Raw genomic sequence first — 21,360 nt, forward strand, 5'->3', positions numbered from 1 at the left:
ACTTCCAGATTTAGCAAAGATGGCCTAGATGAATTTCTACCTCATCCCAAGAACTCAAAGACAACAGCTGGGTACCAAATTACTTTATTTGAAAGAATGGTACAAATGAAAGAACTTAAGTAGATGACTTGGTACAACTTATAGAAAATGTAAAGGTAACCCCAACATGCATGTACTGCTTTGGTGACTAGGGATGTCACCCCTGTGGCTACAGGAAGCCAGCCAAAGACTTAGCTCTTATCACTGTCTCCCAGGGTGTGCTTGTCAAAGAGATACTCTGCCATGCCAGATTCGGGAGCCCCCATCTTGCGCAGGTTGGTTACATGGTCACCCAATTCTTTGATGGCTTTCACTTGCTCATCCAGGTAATGAGTCTCGATGAAGTCACACAACTAGAAAACAGAATGGGGAAAAAAGTTATTAGTACGTTTTCCCAGCCCGCAAGACTCCGTTTACTCCCAGGCTGCAAATACTCACGTGAGGGTCATTTTTGTCAGTGGCCAGTTTGTGCAATTCCAGTAGTGACTGATTCACATTTTTTTCCAGGTGTAATGCACACTCCATTGCATTCAGCCCATTCTCCCAGTCGTCACGGTCTGGTTTCTGAATGATAGAAAGTTAGGTCAATGCATCTACAGTCTCTATCAATTAAACCACGACAATTCAGTAGGTACCTAACATATAACCAAAATGCTTTGGCAAAGGGACATACATCTAAGTTTCCCTTGACAAGTTTCCAGTTTAACATCCTCACTCATTACTGTTTGCTTATTGTAGCTTAGATGGTACGTCTAAAAAAAGCACAAGACAAAAAAACTAATATGCCTGCATTTTAAACGAGCAACCGCTAGCCTGTGAGTGATTTCTGTCACCGAGGACTGCTGGAAGGATTGTGTAAGCACACTATCTTTTGTTCACCTTGATATCCTGAAGGAAAATTCGGCCACCTCGCTGGTTCTGCAGTTTCATCAGCTTCTCAGCATGTTCCCTCTCCTCATGAGACTGGTGAAGAAAGTATTTGGCAAAGTTCTTCAAAGCCACATCATCGCGGTCAAAGTAGTAAGACTGAAAAGTGGAAATGTGAACACGTCATGTTAGGGGCAGGCTGTGTACCTGAATTAAACATGAGAATTAGTTTCTGCTCTAAAATTCAAATTGAAATCTGGTCCTTGAAATTGAAAGTTTACTACAAGGGACATTTAGAATATCACAGAAATGGAATGTCTCTAAGGACCTATATTACTGCAGAGTTTTTACAGCCAGTGTCACATTTCACTAGAGAAGTTGCTGGAGTATTTACCCTGCATTATTACTGATGAACCCATGTTAAAACATGAGCTTGCCAGCTTAGGGCAGACTGAGTAATTTCTAAAATTAACCCACTAGGCAAGGTGACAATTATGAGCAGCGCTCATGCTGATAAATATATGATCACTAGAAAGCAAAAATTTGATTTAGACACTGCGGTATTCAGCTGTTCCTGAAATGGAGTGGCAGTCATAGAAATCCGGGCCTGTTTTCAAATCCATCTGGAACATGCCTATTCTTAAACAATTTGCACAATCATAAGACAATTGTAACAAACTCCCACCACACTAACGAAACCCAGGATTTTAGAAAACTGATGCCACCGATTACTGCAAAGAAATATTCCTTGCCCAGTACTACCCGTGGGTTTTGTCCAAAAACTGGGGATTCGATTATTAGAGGGCTACAACTCTTAAGACACAAAAAAAGATAAAGAATTAAATACGCAGGCACTAGGAAGATGACTTAGACAACTTTCTTGTTCATACAAGGGGAGATTTCTAGAGATATGCTTCAATTCAAGTGGGAATTGAGATAAGCAGAGCAGAGGGGTGGAGACAGCTGCTCGGGAGTGGTGGGCCCACGAAGATAAGCCACTTAGCACCAGCCCCCAAGGTTTGCTATTCGACACCATTACCCAGCAGGCTCTGCCATACCCAGGATGGGAGCTAGACCTCTTCACTCGTTACCCAAGAAAATGGAGCGCCTAACGGACACGTGATCGGATGCACAGAAAAGGATGGAAATGCAAAAAAAAATCCACTTTCCCCACTGCAGGCCTGCAACCCCGGGATTTCAGAAAAACGGGTACTCCTTAAACATAAAGGGACACGCAGAGGCGGCCCTTGCCTGTGAGGGATTCCTCCCAGGGGACAGGCGGACAGGGCGAACGGCCCAGAATCTCTGCGCAAGCCAGGTCCTGGGAGACCTCGAGCGGGCTCCATTTTCCCGAAGGGCGCACGGGGGCGGGAGAGGGCGGGGAGAGCCGCGCGGTAGCCACACCCCGCCCCGCCCCTGGGCGGCCGACCCCACTGGTCCCCGGCCCCCGCCCCACCGCCGCCGCGGCCGTCCTCACCATGGACAGGTAAACGTAGGAGGCGTAGAGCTCCAGGTTGATCTGGCGGTTGATGGCGGCCTCCGAGTCCTGGTGGTAGTTCTGGCGCACCTGCGACGACGACGCTGCAGTCATGGCGAGCGGTAAGGAGAGGCGGCGGCGGCTGCGCGGCGCTGGAGCGGCGGCGAGGGCCTTGGGGCGAGCCGGGGGTGCTGTGAGGAGGTGGCGGAGGGCTGGAGCTCAGCGGCCGGCCGGGTCGGGGGGAACGAGCGCCGGGTTCCGTCCAAGCACTGTTGAAGCAGGAAGCCGCGGCAACTCTCGGCGAGGACTGGCGCAGGCAGCGGCCGCCGGCCTTTTATAGAGGAAGCGGGCGTCAGACCCGCCCTGGCCAATCACGCGCCCTGCCCGGCGCGCCGAGCCCCGCCCTTTCCGGTAGGCGGCGGCGCCCGCCCCCCGCCGCGGTGGGGGAGGGGAGGGGCGGGGAGAGGAGGGGCGGCGAAGGGCGGGGCGGCCCGGCGGGTGCGGACGAGGGCGCCTGCGGGCTGGGGCGCGCTTGGTGGGGCTGGAGGCCTGACTCCGGGAGGTGCGGGAACCCAGCGCGGACCCCGGGCCCCAGAGGCGTCCCTGGGTCTTGGAACAGACGGGAAACCTCCCCTGGCCCTCGGGGCGCGGGGGGGGGGGCGGGCGTCCGTTTGATTCTGCAAGTCCCTAACGGTACTTCGTTCGCTCAAGGGCACGTTAATCAGAGCGCAGGGCAGCGGTCACCACACCCCGAGGTGATGACCTCATAATGCAGCTAGGACAACTAGATATGGAAATGTTGGAGCGAGACCGGCTGGGCTGGGAATTGGGCGCACTTTCCAGGCCTCGAAGCTGAGGAAGCCGCGGCAGGGCGGCGGCGTGGGGCCCGCGGCCATGTCGCGTCACCCCCCCGCCCTCCGGACTCCCTCGACCCCGACCGCCTGTTGCCGAAAGCAAATATGGCTCCTGGTGCAGTTTATACAACAAAAGCGGGGCGGGCCGTTTCTCCGCAGACACGAACCCGCCTTCCCGTGGGAGCCGTGGGGACGAGCCATCTGGGCCCCGGAAAATCACCGGTGGCGCTTTAAAACTCAGATCGGAGGTTCGAAAAGAAGGGAGAAGGAACCTGGGTCTGGAGACGATGCTGAGTGGCCATTTTGAAATGGTTTCTCTTAGGCACAACTGGCACCAGGGACCCCTGGAGGGGCAGGTTCAGTTCGTGTGGCTCGTAGCTATGACCCCAGTACGGAGTGGGTGTGAATTCTTGGGTGGTAAACTGGAGCCAGGCCCGAGCTCCTGTCCCCCAGTCTACAGGCTTTGAGGTTCACTATTCTTAGCCACGTCCTTTGACTCATGGGGGAGACCCATCCAAGACCCCTTTCAGAAAGGATGCTGACAGACGCGAAACTGGAAGCCGGACTTCCAAACCTAAAAACAAAAGAGAAAGGAACCCTACTAAAATATTAAAAATTGCTGATGGAATTATGGCACTTTCTTGGGTCTTTATTTCAAAATGAACATATGTTACCTTCAGGAAAAAATAATTTAGCGGGGATAAGAGCTAAGAAGTAAGCGAAAGGATGCTGGGAGAGGAGACGAAGGGTGTCTTCTACCCAGTCTGGGATAGGAGGTCAGGGAGGGCTTCCCTGAGGATGTGACCAGGGTTAAGTTTGAAGAAAAAGTTAAATGGCAGATGAAGTGCAGGAGGGAGATGGGGGAAGGAATTCCGGACAGACAGAAGGGCATATACAGAGGTGTAAAGATGTGCAATGCATAGCCTGGCTAAAGTGCCTTAAGAAAGTGTGTTGGCTGGGAAAGTAGAGTCATGTTGGAGAATGCTGGAAGGGTAGTATAGGGGCCAGACCAAGTTGTGTGCTGTAAAAAGGGGTTCAGTTTTATCCTAAATGGCATGGAGGCACTAAGGGATTTCCAGCCAGGGAGATACCACATTAGTTTTGCTTTTAGAAACCTTACACTGAATCAAAAGAAAAACTGTTAGGATAAGAGTACACTGAAGTCGCCAGTTGCATAGCTTTCCTATATAACAGTAACCACCAGTTAGAAAACGTAATAAAACAAAATTTTTTTTCATTTACATTGGTAGCAAAAGCTTAAAGTACCTAGGAATAACATTAAGAAGAAATGTGATGAAAATTATAAATGTTTACTGCTGGACAGAAAACTTGCATCGGTAAAGAGACAACGTGTTTCTTGTAAAGGTGTCAGTTCTCCCAAAATAAACCTATACATTCAATGCAATTTCCTTAAAACTCGTAGCTTTTTGGAACTTCACAAAATGATTCTAAAATTCACTTGGAAGCATTAAGTGTGTTGAATAGTTGATAAGCATTTGGGGGGAAAAGATTTTGAGGATAGTTTGCCCTCCCTGGTATATATTTTTAACAAGTACTAAAGAGTACTGTGAGCAGTTGAGACTGCCACAGGGAGAGATGAGTACATCAGTGCAACAAAACAGCCCTACCCTCCTTCGTATGGGAACTTGGTAGATGCTAAAGTCACATTTCAAATTAGGGGAGAAAGGATGGGTTCAGAAAAGTATGTCGAAACGATAGTCATGTGGAAGAAAATGACTCACTGTATTTCAAAACATGTTCCAGATGGATTAAAGAGTCAAGTCTTTTTTTTAAAAAAAATAGAAAGAAAACCTATGAAGTAACTGGAAGAATATGTAGAAGATTATCTTTTAGGGTGTGGGGGTAGGGAGCGTACTTGTGAGGCTGTCAAAAGGCATAAAAAAGACAGTTGACAGATTTGACTACTAAAAATGATAAGCTCTAAGATAAAAGATGCCATAAACAAAGTTAGAATTTAAATGACAAATGGAGTTGATATTTGTAGCTCTTATAAGTGGTGAAGGTGAATCACCATGCTCTATAATATATGTTCATATATATAATTATATACATATAAATCGCACTTTATAACGCCTTTTCGATGGTCTTCCCTGCTAGTGCACACTGTAAGCTCCTGGAGGGCAAGCATTATTTCTGTCTTCATCCTGGGCTTCCAGCATTTTGCAAGGTGCTTGTTACTTGGTGCCCAGTATCTGTTGAATGAACAGATGGACACATAATTGAATGTGTAGGTTGGATTAAAGTCAGGCCAGAGGGCCGGGTACCAGTTGGGAGGCAGCAGCCCTAGTTCTCAGTGAGCAGAGGAGACAGAAAGCAGATCTGAGAGAGATGAAGTAGACAGGACAGACAGGATGAGGTGGCTGATTGGATATCGTGAGGGTGCGAGGGCAAGGGGTGGGAGATGGGCGAGAGAGCCTCCCAGCTTTCTTGCCTGGGCCGCTAAGCTGTAGCTGCCAGTCACTGAGACAGGGAGCACAGGACATGCAGTGGGGGAGGCCAGCTAGGCTTTGGACTGGAGGTGCTGAGAGTTTCAGGGCCTCTGGGACATCCAGGCGGACAGAGCCAGCATGAAGTTGGACCCACCGGCATGAAGTTTGTCTGGCGCAGTAAGAGGTTTCATGAATCAGTATTGGCTCTGTGCTTTGTTAAACACTTATGTAGCTGTAGAGAATGTCACGGCAAAACTGAGGGACTGCTTGGGCTGTAGAAGTTCTCTGGGGGAGGCTGGCTGGCAAGAATGAAAGGAAAATCTTGTGCCGTTTTATGGTTGTGTGTGTCCACGCGTGTGTGTGCACGTGCACGTGCACGTGCCAGTCCCCACTTTCTGGGAACCCACGGTGTCAGAACTGCCATCTCCAAGCTTCTAGATTCTTCCGAAGTAGGGGCTTGGTCTTTGGACGATTGATTCAGCCTCCCTCCCTCTCAGCCCCAGCTCCTCGTGACTTTGAGAAGGCGGGGAGTTTGGCTGCCATCCAGGGACAGCAGCCTCAAACTGCCTGGCGCCTGGCAGAGTCCTTCCTGGAGCTGCAGGGGACAGAAGTGGGGCTTGTGGTAGAACCTGCTGTCCCACCATGAATCAGCACTCTGTGGTCTGGAGGGGCTGGGCTTAGGCTCCAAAAGTGCTTTGTCATGGAGAGGAAGGGACCAAGGCAAGGGTGAGAGAGGGGGAGGACCCCCCACCCCACCCCCGCCGCCCCCGCCGCCATTTCCTCACATGGCTGGCGTCCCAGGCTGGACCAGGACCAAAGGGGTCTCGATCGCCCAGCCAGGCCTCACACCATGTTTTTGCTGAAAAAGGGTGGGCGGGTACAAGTGTCACTTTTTCTACCTATCTCTTTCTCAGTGCCTTCCTGCCTTCCTGCCTCAGCAGATGTTAGGTCTCTCCCTTCTGGGGATTGTTGCTATAAAGTTACAATTTAGGATTCTACAGCTGGAAAATCATAGACACTCAGAAAGTTAAGGCTTAGAAAGGACTTTAGAGTTTCCCAGTCACCGTGTTTTACAGATAAAGAGGCGAGAGTCCCACAGAAGGCCAGAGCTTTGTCCAAGGCCATGGTCAACGGCAGAAACACAAGCTAAAATGTAGGAGAGGTTGTTAAAAGCGATAAATTTGTTGCCGGCATGTGTATGTGAAATGATGTTAGGTGAAAAAACAGAGCCCAAAACAGTTCATGCAAAGCTTATTGCAATGAAGAAGAAGCACAGGGCTAGAAACATAGGTGAAAATTGGGAGGGAACAGGTCGAGTGACATATCAGCTGAATACCTGATGTTTTAAATGTCTGGGATCCTCCCCGAAGTTAAGCAGAAGGAAGTGTGCAGGAAATCAGAGTCTCGGAATTTCGAAATTGAAAAATAAAAGAGATACTAAATGAGATTCGGGTACATTTCTGGATGATGCAACCGTGATTCAGAGCGCTTGTCCTTAAGCCATTTCTTGAAAACCCACGGGGCAATGTAGATTCGAAGTCTGGGCACTCAGGATCCCCCTTTTCTGGGAGGTCGAGGTCAAGAGCCAGGACATGGGTTGTTAGACAATGACTGAGAAGGGAAGGCCTGCTTCTTTCGGGCAGCTCAGGCCTTGCCGCCTCTGTGGGAGTGCTGAGGGGAGAGTCCGGCGCGCCACACCTCTGCCGGGCCTGATGCCCTGCGTCTCGGTGGCTGTTGTTTGCTTGTCTGCCTTCCCACTAGACTTCGAGCTCCACTTTATGCTGCGTCCCCGGACCCCAGCACAGCTGAGCACAACAGTTTGCAGCCCTAGAGCCGTCCTCTGGGAGAGTATCCAGTGTCCTCGTAGAGTATCCGGTGTCCACCTCTGGACAGCAGGCCCCTAGAGATCAAGTCTTCCTTTTAATGGTCTCCTGCTGTGTCCTCCTAAATGACCCCCTGGGTATCTTCCCACATTCTGGTCAATTGGAAGAGGTCACCTGGCCTTTTTGAACTTTGATTCCTGTACTTATTTACAGTATGTGGAGCCAGCCCTCTCCCATGTTACTGGGTGCCCCTCTACTTTGGGTGAGCTCATCACCACAATTCATGTTGCACCTCACGACCTAGTACCCAGTCTTGACCATGTCGCCGCATCACCCAATCCAGGCTCAGGGACGCCCTCCCTAGCCAGATCAGGGGAGGCCCCGCTTGGCTAAGGTGGCAGCAATGGCCGGCAGAGTTGGAAAGAGAAGGGCGGTGTGCTTGCTTTGGCCGCGGCGGGCAGCAGACTTCCTGCAGAAATGCCGACCTGTGTGGGCCTCAGCCTGTCATGGTGTGGACACTCACTACACCGGGGGGAGGCTGGGCAAGCAAGCACAGTCCCTTGACTGCTGGTGACAGTTGAGGAGCCGAGGGAGAAGCTTGAGCTTCAAGCTGTGTCGTGTATACGGGTTGGGGTCCCAGGCTCCCTCACAGGGGTGGCAAAGTGGGGGACGAGACAGAGAAGTTCATCGGAAATCTAAGGGGTGTGCAGCCTGGACAGAGGGGAGAAGGAGCAAAGGGCAGCTTAGGGATCACCAAGCTTGGAGACTGCGAGAGAGGCAGCTGGAGTGAGCAGTCAAGTGACTTTCCCTCATGGGCAGTCTGGGCAAGCTAGTTTTTCATCTGGGGCCAGCAGATGGGGCCCAGTTGTCAACAGAGAGGGGAGTCCTAAATGTCCCATGAGAGGGTTGGGACACAAAGACCCCTCCATTAGCATGGGAGAGGCCTCTGGTCAACCTGTGGCTGCTACCAGCCAAGCTCCGAAGTTCCCGCCTGCTCCACCACCTGCCACCCGCTCCCGTCTCACTTTTCTCCTGCTGCCCTTCCCAGCGTGATGAAATGCAAAAGTAAGCATTTCACTGAACGCTCCCCAAAGCTCCCCACTGCCCTTGGGATAAAAGTGGAACCTTTCTGTGTGGCCCAAGGCCCTGCCCATTCGCCTGCCACATTCCTCCGGGGCTTCTTCTCCAGGCATCCCCTCCGGCCCGACAGCTGTCCCCTCATACCTTGGCACTTGGCACAGCTGGTTCGTCTGCCCAACTGCCCTCCCCTGACTTTTCTGCCTGAAAAACGACCCAGCCTTCAACAGCCAGCTCACACATCCTCCGTGAGGCTTCCCTCGCTCCCCCTGCAGAGCTGAGAAGTTCCATTCTTTGTGCACCATACGGCAGTGACCTGTTATATACCTGCCTCCCTCACCAGAAGGAGGGTACCTGCCCTCTTCATCTTGGCAATGCCTCTCCGTTCCCCAGGTCCACACCCAGCAAAGCGCCAGGCTCACAGACTACTGAGAACTGTGTGTCAGACCCTGCTTTTACTCACCTTTCCTGTTATTGACGGGCGGGCCTCCCCCGACCCCTTGCCTCACGGGTTTGCTTTTTCTATCTTAAGTGAGACTAGTTTTTTCTACCTCCCACATGGAGGATGCAGAGAACAAGTGAATCTTTCTGGAGTCTGTGGGTTATTTCCCTGCAGAGACCTGAGAACGATGCGAGGCCATGGGGCCTGGGACCAGCTGGGCCATGAGGATAGTGACGCCACGGTCACGGGCTCCCTGCTCTGAGGACCAGTTCCCTTTGCCTGCTTCTGCGACAAAGGGCATTCACGGGAGGTCACGAGGGCCAGGGGAGGACATGTAGAAGGATTCTCTCTACCAGAAATGTGCTCTGAGCTTCCTGGAGAGGAGACTAGAGCATTCTTGGAGCCATCATCATCCCGTAAACAACATTCCAGAGAGTTTACTTGAAGCAAGTCTTATTGTGGCTGAAACCCTGAAACCGACAACACCTTTGAGGAGGAGGTGGGGCGGGCGGCCGCGTTATAAGCAGCCTCTTCAGAGGAGGACTCTGAAGGTCAGAGAGGTCCTGTGACTGCCTCTCCTGCGGTTACACAGCTGGTGAGAGACAGTGTTGCAATTGGAACCCCAAGTCTAATTGTGGGATAGTTTTCCTAATCTGGGGCCTGGATGTCCCCACTGCAGTTCTGCAAAACAGCACAGCTGAGAGCACATGACGCTTGGCCACAGGACACAGAGGAGGAAGGTCCATGCGATTCCACTTGCCTGGAGACGGAGACGTCCTAGCCAGTGGAGAGCAGTTGGAGAGCAGATCCAGGCGACAGCGAGTCTGACTTACCAGTATCTGATTTCACCAAAAACTACAATTCTCCTGGTGGCAGGACATTGGAGCTGGGGCACCCAGGTCCGTGCCCCTCAGAGTGCAGTATACTGTCTATCCGATGTCCTAAGAGGGGCCCCACACTCAGATTTTGGAGGCTCCACTGCGTATCACAGCAAACACATTGAAACGTGCCTACATCCCAGGTTGACCAGAATCCAAAAATAATGTTAAAAAATAGCTGAGCTCAGTTGCAGTTGAGTAAGTGACAGTGCAACAGTTTGTTGACATGTCCCTGTATTGATTTTGCTGTGTTCTTTTAGGAGCCAAGCCATTTGCTTGGGCCCCTGCAAAGCTCATGGGCTCTGGGCCTGGGCCCATTGTGTGTAACGGAGAACCGGTTTCGCTGGGGCCGGTGATGGTGATTCGTGTGCTTACGCCTGAAAGTCCACCAGGCCCGGAGCCAGACCTGCGACAGCTGGTCCCAGCTCTGCCACTAACTAGCCGAATGACCTTGGCCCAGCACAGTGGCTCCCTTCTTTCTTGGATTTGCCCATGGCTGTTTTCACTGTCATTCGGCCGCTGAGGGCTCCAGGCCTGGCCTGGGGCAGCACCGGATGGGATCCCATTTGGAGCTCCTTTGCCTGGCCCCTTCTCCTCTAGCTGGTTAGTGTGGGGTAGGGTTGAGATGATCAGCCTGAGGCTGAGGATCAGCCTCTCCAGCAAAGGAATCACTTTTCTTTATTTTTAAATTGTGGTGAAAAACACATAGCATGAATTTATCCGTTTTTGAAGTGTACATTAAAGTATTGTTAACTATGCACATTATTGTACAACAGAGCTCAAGAACTTTTCATTTGATGCGACTGGAACTATGCTCATCAAACAACTCTCCTTTTTCCCCTCCCCCCAGATTTTGGAAGCCTCCATTCTACTTTGTTTCTGTGAGTCTGACTACAGATACCTCATGTAAGTGGAATCGTGTAGTATTTGTCTTTTTGTGATTGGCTTATTTCACTTACCATGATGTCCTCCAGCTTCATCAACGTCGTAGCACATGAGAGGATTTCCTCCTTTTTTAAGGCTGAATAATATTCCGTTGTACATGTATGTTTTACATTTTCTTTATCCATCCACCTGCTGATGGACAGTTAGGCTGCTTCCACGTTTTGTCTGTTGTGAATAATGCTGTAATGAACATGGTGTGCAGATATCTCTTTGAGATCCTATTTTCAGTTCTTTCGGATGTATACCCAGAAATGAAATTGCTGGGTTGTATTTTTAATTTTTCGAGGAAATTCCATACAGTTTTCCGTAATGGTTGCACTATTTTACAGTTCCACCAACAGTACACAAGGGTTCCAACTTCTCCATGTCTTTGCAACACTTGTTATTTTCTGTTTGTTTGTTTGTTTGTTAGTCATAAAGTGATATTGTGACTTTGCGTTGCATTTCTCTGGTAATTAGTAAGGCTGAGCATCTTTTCGTGGGCTTCTTGGCCATTTGCAGATCTTCTTTAGAGAAATGTCATTTCAGCCCCTCGCCCATTTTTTAACTGGATTGTTTGGGTTTTTGTTCTTTATGCGTTCTGGATATTCACTCCTTATTGGATGCAGTTTGCAGATGGGTTCTGCCGCCCCACGGAGCGCCTTTCCGTCCTCCGCTGTGCCGAGCTTCCGTGTTTGCCGGGGCCGCACTTGTCTGTGTTTGCTTTTGCCAGCCATGCTCTTGGGGTCATAGCCAAGACATCATTGCCCATTTCGGTGTCTTCATGCTTCCCCCCTATGTTTCCTTCTACAAGTTTCATAGTTTCAGGTCTTACATTTAGACCTTTAATCCATTTAGAGTTAATTTTTATAAAATAAGAGTCCATCTTCATTCTTTTGCATGCGACATCCGGTTGTTCCAACGTCTTTTGCTGAAGAGGATATCCTTCCCCCGTTGGGTAGTCTTGGCATCCTTGTCGAAGATAATTTGGCCAGATACTACACAAGGGTTTAGGTCTGGGCTCTTTATTCTGTTCCATTGGTGGATATGTCTGCTTTATGCCAGTACTATTCTGTTTTGATAACTGTAGCTTTGTGATATATTTTGAAATTAGGACTGTGATACTTCCAGCTTTGTTCCTCTTTCTAAAGATTGTTTTGGCTATTAGGGGGTCCTTTGAGATTACATATGAAATTTTGGATTTTTTTTTCCATTTTTGCAAAAATGAAAAAAAAATGCCATTGACAGTTTGATAGAGATCGCATTGAATCTTTAGGTAATTTTGAGTAGTACGGATATTTTAAACAATATTAAATCTTCTGGACCATGAAAGCAGATGTCTTTTCATTTATTTGTGTCATCTTTAATGTCTTTCAGCAATGTTTTGTAGTTTTCGTTGTGCAAATCTTTTTGCCTCCTGGGTTAAGAAATCACTAAATTTTTAAATCTCTTTTTATTATTGAGAATTTTCAATACTCATCAAAATATAGGAAATAGTTTAGTGAAATGTCTGGTGCCCGTACCCCAGCCTCAACAATTACCAGCCCATGGCTACCCTTGTTTTATCTATATCGAAGCAAATCTCAGACATTATATCATTTTATCTCTTAATATTTCGTTACGCATCTCTAAAATGGAATGATTCCCTTTCCGAAACACAGCCACAGAAGACAATTATTCCTTAGTAACATCAACTCTTTAGTCAATAGTCACATTTCCCTATTGTCCCACAAATGCCTTAAAAAAAAAAAAAAAAAAAAAGCCTAACTTGTTTGTGTGAATCAGGACCCAAACGAGATATGCAGCTAGTTACTGTGTCTCTTTAGACTCTTTTAATAGATTTCCCCAGTGTTCTCTCCCTCCTCTCCACAGTCTGGATCTGTCTGACTATGTCTTTGTGGTATTATTTAACACGTTTCTCTGCCTCTTATATTTCCTGTAAATTGGAAGTTAAATCTAGGTGCTTGATCGTATTTGGGAGGGCATATCTTTTGGCAGAATCACTTTGCCAGTGGGATTATGTTCTTCAGTCAGGAGGCACATAACGTCTATTTGTCTTTCTGCTTCTTCACGGCTGTTGATCTATTCATTAGGGTTTACAAAATGGCAATATTTAAATCCATCTTTTCTTCTTTGGTTATGCGGACTATTTCTGTAGAGAGAAACTTCCCTCTATCAGCTACTTGGTTACCCAAAGGTACAGTTTTTAAGGAAAAGATGGAATAAATGCCTGATACCATCCCCTTTATTTATTGGTTTTCCTAATAAGTTAGTTCTCTAGTATCCACCAAAGATGATCGATGAGGTTAATAAACTGCTGTTATTATCTATATCGACTTTCACATTATCTTCTTTTGGGTCCTGTGACAGCCTGTCCCCCTTATCCTTGAGTCCTTTGAACGCAGCCTCTGAATTAGAAAACCGATACGTTCTCTGCTTTCTGGTATGAGGAGCTGTTCCAAGCTCAAGTTCACTTTGTGCTTTTGCTCCCCTTGTTTTGCAGTCATGTGTTCCCCAAGGATCCCTGGTTCCTTTTATTTGAAAATAGCATTTGGAGGCCACCAGCTGCATCCTAGAGGCACTCCTTATTTCCGCATTGTTCAATAATGCCAGGTCTTTTCAGAGGACTGAAAGAGATTTTTTTATTATTATTCTTTTAAGAAGAAATGAGTTCATACTGATCCTTTCCATTCAAATTCAGAATTCTGGGGATTTTGCCTCGTCTCATAGTTTTTGTCTCCAAATCGCCTTTCTCTGTGCCTCAAATATCAGTTTTCAAGGACACCTACCTGATTATTTACGTTTTTCTCCACCACGTACACAACAGTCTTAGAATGTCTGTTTTCTCATAGTTTGGACAAGAGAGTATTTTATTAAACTTTTGGATTTGGGCCATTTTGATCAGCAAGAAATAGTTCCACGGGGATAGTTTACATTTCTTTACCTGTAAGTGAGGTTGAGCACTTTTTCATATGGTTTTGAAACTTTCGCTTTTCTTTTTCTTTTAACTGTTCATATTTTTAAAGCAGTTTTCTCACAGGTTGTTAGTCTTTCCATTTACATTAGAAGCTCTTTGTAGTCTAAGATGTCTGTGATGTAGGTTGTAAATCGAATTTTTTTTTTACCAGTTTGTCATTTGTTTTCCTTTAATTTTTTTTTTTTTTTTTTTTGCCATACGAAAGTTAAATTCTTTGAAACGTATTAATCTTTCCCCTTATTCCTTCGGGGTATTATGTCAGAATTAGGAAAGCTTTCCCCACTTCCAACGTATAGAAAACTTGACCCCTGTTTCCCTTTAGTTCTCGGATGGTTTCGTTTCCACACTCGCTCTCCACTCCCCCTGCCATGTAGCCAGTACGCAAGATGGGCTCCCCCAAAAGCTTCCGATTCCACGGGGCTCTCTGGTTATCCTGTCGCTAACCGTTAGATCACCCGCTCTGCCCCCCACTCTCTGGGACGCGGCCGTTATCGAATACGAGTTTTCCACTGGCCACGGGGCTGTTTCTGGACGTTGTGCTCTGCTTTCCAGAGAAGTCCGTCCGTTTCACTCTCCCTGCCCAGGACCCTCCCCTGGGAAGGCTCAGAGGTCAAGATTTGGAGACAAACGCCCTTGAGAGCGAGAGATCCCGTGGGAGCCAAGTTCATGCGAATCCGCACCCTGTGGACAAGGAGGTGTTTCTGGAGAACGACCTTCACAGAGGAGGGGGCTCTCTGGCTGTGAGCGCCCCGGTCCTGTGCCTGGGGAAGGGATGCGGGACGGGTGGGACCAAACATGCCATGCTCAAAACTGGTGCTGGGGCCCGGGGAGAATCAAGTGTCTGGCTAATGGTGTCCCTTAAAGGATCATTTCTTTATACGAAAGACGGAACGACCACTTCTCACCCACCCACCCACTCGTCTCATCAATATTTCTGCTCCACGGCAAACATCATCCTCTCTGCTGTGGGAAGAAAGTCGATACACTGTTCTTGTCTCTTTTGAGGTAATAAGAGCAGAAGCTCTGAGAGCTAAAAGTGTCACAAAAAGAGACGTGGGCCTTATTTTCTGAGCAACGGTCAACACATCTGCTTAAGTAAATCAATGTCCTTATCGAAACTCTACTGACAGAAATACGAGTTCCAGCAGAAGAGGACCAGAGGGTAGAACGAGTGGGACGAAGCTTTAATGACACGTCACGCTATCGTTCTTTAAAAGAACGAGTGAAACAACAAAAAATACTTTCCGAAAGACAGGCTCAAAGTTTAGAGGGGGAGAGATCACGCCCGGCTTGGGGGCTCTAGGAAGAATTCGTTGAATTGATTTCCTTCTAATTGGTTCTTAGTGGGTGGGTTTTCAATGAATTGGTCTGCCTCCAGCGCTGGATCTGGGGACGGAGGGGGTCTTTGGGGAGGGTCGCAGCTTCCACTGCCCTCCGGCCCCTCAAAGGTAGGCCCTGAAAGTCCAGAGCAACGTCGAGCCCCAGGAAGTGGGGGCCCATCTTACTCCCCACCTCGGGCACCTGTATGACGTCATACCTGTGTACACACTGTATATTTAGTGTCTCGTTATTAGTGTCTAATAATTATAGGCAAACGCACCACCATTGTATTATTGTTCATACGGCAATTCCTGGCTTGGCAGCCCTGACCCCCGACCCTCCCTTAGGACTCCCAGGTGACAGGGAAGCCCCAGTGTCATAGAATCAGATGCTGTTTAAGAGTTAAAGTGACCTTAGAAATCATGGCGTCCAGCGGTTCTCAGTGCTGGAAGGGTTTCGGTTTAGCCAAAGCACAGTGGCAGGTACGGGTCCGCTGCCTGCACCCCAACTCTGCTGAGACTTACTTTCACAGGAAGCCAGGGATCCTAAGGGAGATTGTTCCACCCTCAAGGTGTGTACAGAGGGAGGAGTTGCCCTGGTTATCAGGTTCTAGTCCAGCCTCGTCGAGATTCAGGACCGGGCTGGCAACACTTGCCTGCGATCCTGGACTGTCCCCTCAGGTCAGGGGAACAGAGGCCCAGCGTGGGTGGGGTAGCCCCGTCCTTCGTGGGGCTGCAGCACAACTGGGCTGTTCCTTCTTACAATGAAGTGACCTCTGCCCATTTCTGGAACCCTGGGAGGTCACCCCCATGTCATCCGAGTGCCCTCTGCTACGACGCCCCCCCCCCCCCACTCTGCCCATCTGAGCACCTGCTCCTTTTGCTTTTCTCCCACGTGGCATGCCTTCTACCTCCCTCTCTGTCCTGGTCCCTTCGCCAGCCTCGCTCTCCTGCCTGCCAGAGTGATGCCTGGTGCAGAGAGCTGAGGAACAGGCATCTCCCCGACGTGGGCTCTGAGCCTCCCTTCCTGTTGCCCCCGGCGGCTGGCAGAGAATGGCTCTTGAAGAACTCTAAAGAGAAATGATTCAAAACCTCCACGAGATGATGAAACCCAGCAGACATCGCCCTGTGACTTGGATGGGTTTGCGTGGTTCTCCCTCCCCCTCCGTGTAATTGTTATGATTATTTTCATGGAGAAAACCAAGCCTATGGGATCGCAGCTCCCAGTTCTGGCGTCTGCAGGTAACTCAGGTGCATCGGCTGAAGGAAGGAGAGGCTGACACTGGGGCTCAAAGTTCCAAAGATCATCTGTCCCGCCGCTGAGACCCTGGCCTTTTCCTGACCAATAAAGTTAAATAAACTGCCATGAACCCAGCCAGCGACCAGCGGAGGAAGAAAGCCAGCTTTGGGCCGAGCTGAGCCATTAGGTAAGGGTTCCCCTGGGGGGAGGGGGAGCAGCCTTGGCAGGGAGCTACTGGCAGGTTAATCAGTACCTCGTCTGGCTCCACATTTCCTGGGAGAAGAGATCAAGGCCCCCGTCCCTTGGCTCTAGGAGGTGTTTTGGGCCTACTCTGCCAAAAGGACTGTTAGGGTGTGTAAGTTTTCAAAGCATTTTCATGTCCAAAGAGAAGCAAATCGAAGCCTTTGCACCTGGACAGGAAGCCATCGTCCCCGTCCTGGGCACGTGGAAGTCAGCCATCTGCACAGTGGCCAGCACATCCGGCTGAGGCACTAAAAAGAGAACACGAGCCTGTCTCTGCCCTTCTGAAAGTGGTGGGTTCCTGTCGAAAAGCTGGCTCACCATCTAGAAGAGGAAGCGGCCCCCCAGCGCGCAGCTCTGCCTCGTCACAATGACACTCGATGTGAACGTGTATGAACTTCATGCAGTTTCGGGGCCTTTCTTTCCTGACCCCTCCCCAAGGTGGCTTGTTTCCCAAAGACTCAGTCTCTCTCTAAGCCACTTCGTAGTAGTTAATACAATTTCTGTTCAGCACACTTCCTGTTCCCAGTCTCCGCCGGCTAGAATGTGAACTGAACGCTGCCTGCCTGGCACCTGCTGCCTATTCAGCCAGTATCTGTTGAACGGGCGGGTGGTACTGGAGGACACGGCTCAGAGAGAGAAGCGAGTATGGAAGGGGGAAAGTGGCCTTTCCTTTCAAACAGCTTTCCTCTTCATGCGCCCCTTGAGGGCTGGTCACGTGAGGAAAGAGGCATTCCCCCCCCCCCACACACACAGACACACAGTCTCTGTCCCTTTAAGCACCCTTACCAACAAGGAGGCTGGCACCCGCACCCCCTGAGGCTGGAGTCAGGCAGATGGACCATCCCCCATGAAGGTGTATCTGGGGCAGCACGATCCACACCTGCCAGTGCTCTTACCTAAACCCAAGCACTTCCAGCCCCGTGAGCAGGTCACTGGAAATTCTTCTAGGTCTGTGGGGCAGGACTCTGGGAGCCCCAAGCTAGAAAAAGTGCAGCGAGGCCCTTCAACTCGCCAAACTTAGAGAGTAAGTGACACAGGCGGGATCAGGTGGAAAGACCCAGATTTCCTTCCATTTGGTCTGCTCTCAAGTTCCAAGTTCTTCTGCTGTTCAAAGTCCCCTTGGCTCTGCCTTGTGCTGGCCCTGGCTGGGTTGAGTTCCTTTGAGACAGAACCTGAGACGGGGGCTTTTATGCAAATGATATATCGAGGGAGGATTCCCAGGACGAAAAGTGGTAAGGAAGGAGGAAGAAGCTGGGTGAGGCAGGGAAGAGCCAAGCAAAGCTGTTTTCAGCTCAGGTCTGGCCTCGGCCTGACCCCACGGGAGCGCGGGGTGTGTGGATGGCTCCACAGAGCTAGCCTACCTTGACGAAAGGGATGGGCCTTTGTAACCCTGTGTCACACAGTCATTGGCTGCAGGTGACCCCCTGTGAGTGTAATGACGAGGTGGCTCCTGTCAGCCAAAGGCAATTCTCGGGAGCAGGGTAGAGGCATGGGGGAGTGGGTGTACCTCCTGGTGATGGGGCTCAGGGTGGGCCGTCTACAGTGTCTCCTACGGCCTGCAGCCTTGCCTCCTGTTGCCCCAGAATGAACCATGCCCTCCCCTGAGGCGCCTTTGCCTCTGCCATCTCCCCTGCCTCCAAGGCCCCTTCGCCCTGCTCTGAAAGTCCGCCCGGAACCCCTGCATCGCACCCTTCGGTTCCCATGGCGCCCCCTGACCCCGATCGTGTCCTCCTCATCTCCTTTTTCCGCTCTCCTTCTTGATCTCTTGTGCCTCATCTCCACGTGCCCTTGGCAAGCAAGGACCACCCCAATCTTTCCCTCTGTGTCTCAAATGGGGCCTCGCACGGTCCAGGGGCTGCCCAAGGTCTCTGGGCTGTCGACAGAACTAGGATTAGGACTCGGGACACCACTCCAATCTCCCTACTGCCAAGTCCAGATGAGAGTCCGTGTTTTCTAACTCTCTCCACCTGCTGTCGGTGTTTCGTGTTTCTGGGTGTTAGTCTTTTCAGGATTGTAACCTTTGCTCTCCTGCTTGATTTATTGCTCAAAAAACCCGTGAACCAAAACCCTCAGGAGCATTGGGACACACACATATTACAGAAGCCTCAGAGGTCAAGAGCATGAGATTTCCAGAGGAAGTGAAAGCTTGATATCAGCACCATCTGGGACACCCAAGCCATTCGGCCACAGCCCACCCCCAACAGCTCGCTGTGCCCTGCAACCTGGAATAAGCGTATTTCCCCTGAGCCGAAGTTCCCAGGTCCCCCAGCGGACAACAGAACTGGGGCTTCTGTCAGGGCCACTGCTGCGGTGTGTCCCCTGAGAGTCTGGGAAGCATTAGAAAGACTCTGAGGCCTGGCCATGGACTTTGGACTTAGAAAGCAAAACATAGCTCGCTCGCGCGCGCTCTCTCTCTCTCTCTCTCTCTCTCTCTCTCTCTCTCGCAGTTGACCTAGGATCCAGCCCCAGGAATGGACAAGACATAAAAACAAGAAAGACATTCCTAGGACGATCTGGAGACCAGTGTTGTGTCTTTTCTCTAACAGTGCTAAAAAAAAAGAGGCGCCCATCGAGAGCAACTTTGAACAAAGGTCAAGGCGGAGGCTGGGCTGTGCCTCTAAACCCGTATGGGGAAAGAAAACAGTACAAAGAAAGACGGCGTTCAAGGCCACGGATGCCCTCTCTCTCCTGCTCGGCCGCCCCTTCGCTCTTGGAAACCCTTCTCCCCGCCCACGGGCACCGGGCTTTTCTGTCCCATGGTCGGCGTGTGAGACGAATGAGAGGACTGGCTGCCCGGCTCTCCCTGGCCAGCTTGCTGCAAATCGTAGGTCATAGAGCACAAGGAGACCCAAGCCCAGAATGTGTGCCCAGGACATCATTGGTCAGCCCTGGGGTGTCTTCGGTTTGCTACCACCCAGGGGACCAAAGATTTTTCTCTTTCAAACCATACAATTGGACTCAATGCCTTTTCTTTCAGAAAGGCTTATGGGAAGTTAATAGGGAGAGTACCTGACGAAATATAGGGGCTACCAGCTTCCCAAGGAGAGTGACTTTTAGGCCAAGACCTTGTAGAGTCTCCCTGTGTTTCTCTGACTTGAACAGTTGGTTGGGATGAAAGAAATAAAAAGCAGTTTTCACCATGTGCATACTCCTGGGTAATGAAAAGGAGGTATCTACCAACACACACGGCTCGGATGAATCGCAAAGGCATCATGCTGAGTCAAAGAAGCCAGTCTCAGAGCTTCCGTTTATATGGCATCCTCGACGGAGAGGGAGGTGGGATGAGTGGTTGGCAGGGTCATGAGTGGGGAAAGACCACGAGATAGCGGGGGGGAGTCGGGGGAGACGATGGAACCGTTGTGTTCCGATTATGGCGGCAGTTACGTGAATCCATACATGTGCTAAGGTCACAGAATTATACACCAAGAAAAGGTCAACTTTACTGTAGTGATAATTTTTCAAATAAAAACTTAAAAAGTGAACGACGACGATAATGGCTGATTTCTGCTTCTTATTTACCTGGTTCTGTGCTAAGTGCGACACATCCATTATCTTATTTCTTCTTCTCAAAAAGCCCCCTTGGCTCTCAGGCTAGGCATCTTGCTCAGTCACATAGTAAGTGGCAGAGCTGAAATTTGAACCCACGTCTGTCTGACTCGAGAGCCCGCGATCTAACCGCTGTGCAGTGATGCCTCATGGGAAATGATATTTAAGACCCTGGCTAGGAAAGAAACTGTCAGGGGGGTGGGGAAGGGCTAGCCCTGGTTCCAGAGGCTCACTGGTGGAATTTGCAATCATCCGCTCCCGATGGCTCTTAGAGACCCAGCCCCATTTGTCTGGTTCTCCCCCAGGGTCGAGGGTGGGTTGCTAAGTGGGAACCCCTGGAAGCCACGTTCACTCTGAAGGAAAATCAATTTCTGTACCATTGGACCAGTCAGAGCTGTCTACCCGAGGCCAAGAGTGAAAAAATGGGGATTTTTAGATAAGGGGGCATTTTTCGTTTTTTTTTTCCTTTTTAAGTCCCATAAATCGAATTATTTTCCTATTTCATTTGTTGAACCACGCAGGTGGGTGAGGCACTACTGAGAGGCTGCCTGCAAATTACTGAAGTTGTCCCCCAGAAGTCAATGGGACACTTTGTATTCACAAGGAACTGGCCGTCCCCAGCCCCGGGTCACTGAGCCTCTTTTCAGAAACACATTCCTGATTCGTGAGGGGCCCAGCAGTCAGCAAGTACTATTCTGGGAGTTTCCAACTTAACAGGTTCTGGGAAATGGAATCCTGAGACCCTGGAAGGGCTGAGAGCAGCTCCAAGTCACGTGGCTTCCTGAGCAGCCGTGTGTGGTGGGGTAGGCAGGTGTGGGGAGACAAAGATGAATCAGAGGTAGACCCCGCCTTTAGCAATGCTAAGTAAAGAAAGGATCCAAGTTCCTAATCTAGAAGATCTGCAGCCAGCTCCCTCCAGGCTGCTTCCTGCCCCTGGGGCAGTGAGGTGGGGTCAGGCTGGGCGGGAGTGCTTAGGGGCAGTACTTGGGGGATGGTCCCAGAAGCCTGGGAGTCCTGGCCTCTGGAAAAGCATCGTTCAGGTTTTCTTTCTGGCTCCCCAGGAGGCTGAGCCACTGAGAAGTTCCCAACACCCTCCAGCTTTCCTGGAACATTCTGTAGAGCCAGCCAGGAAAATGTCTGCCCACATGCCCCTGAAGCTGCAGATCCTGTCTCCCTGCGCCGGCCACGTCACCTCCCCAGGGGC

General features: G+C 50.0%; 1 protein-coding gene and 1 long non-coding RNA gene across 2 annotated transcripts; one reads left to right on the plus strand and one right to left on the minus strand.

The window, feature by feature from the left end:
* Window positions 1-68: 68 nt before the first annotated feature.
* On the minus strand, window positions 69-2,695 carry FTH1 (ferritin heavy chain 1). The gene is made up of 4 exons (XM_016127928.2): window positions 2,384-2,695; window positions 919-1,065; window positions 478-603; window positions 69-392 (listed from the first exon to the last, which is right to left on the minus strand). The coding sequence occupies exons 1-4, from the start codon at window positions 2,495-2,497 to the stop codon at window positions 231-233; spliced, it is 549 nt and encodes a 182-aa protein (XP_015983414.1). The 5' UTR covers window positions 2,498-2,695; the 3' UTR covers window positions 69-230.
* Window positions 2,696-6,460: 3,765 nt separating this feature from the next.
* On the plus strand, window positions 6,461-20,092 carry LOC118602877. The gene is made up of 2 exons (XR_004950940.1): window positions 6,461-16,554; window positions 19,058-20,092. It is a non-coding gene; the product is annotated as an uncharacterized LOC118602877 (long non-coding RNA).
* Window positions 20,093-21,360: the final 1,268 nt, after the last annotated feature.

The sequence above is a fragment of the Rousettus aegyptiacus genome, unplaced genomic scaffold, assembly GCF_014176215.1.
Source record: "Rousettus aegyptiacus isolate mRouAeg1 unplaced genomic scaffold, mRouAeg1.p scaffold_m13_p_5, whole genome shotgun sequence".
In the NCBI taxonomy this organism is placed as follows: domain Eukaryota; kingdom Metazoa; phylum Chordata; class Mammalia; order Chiroptera; family Pteropodidae; genus Rousettus; species Rousettus aegyptiacus.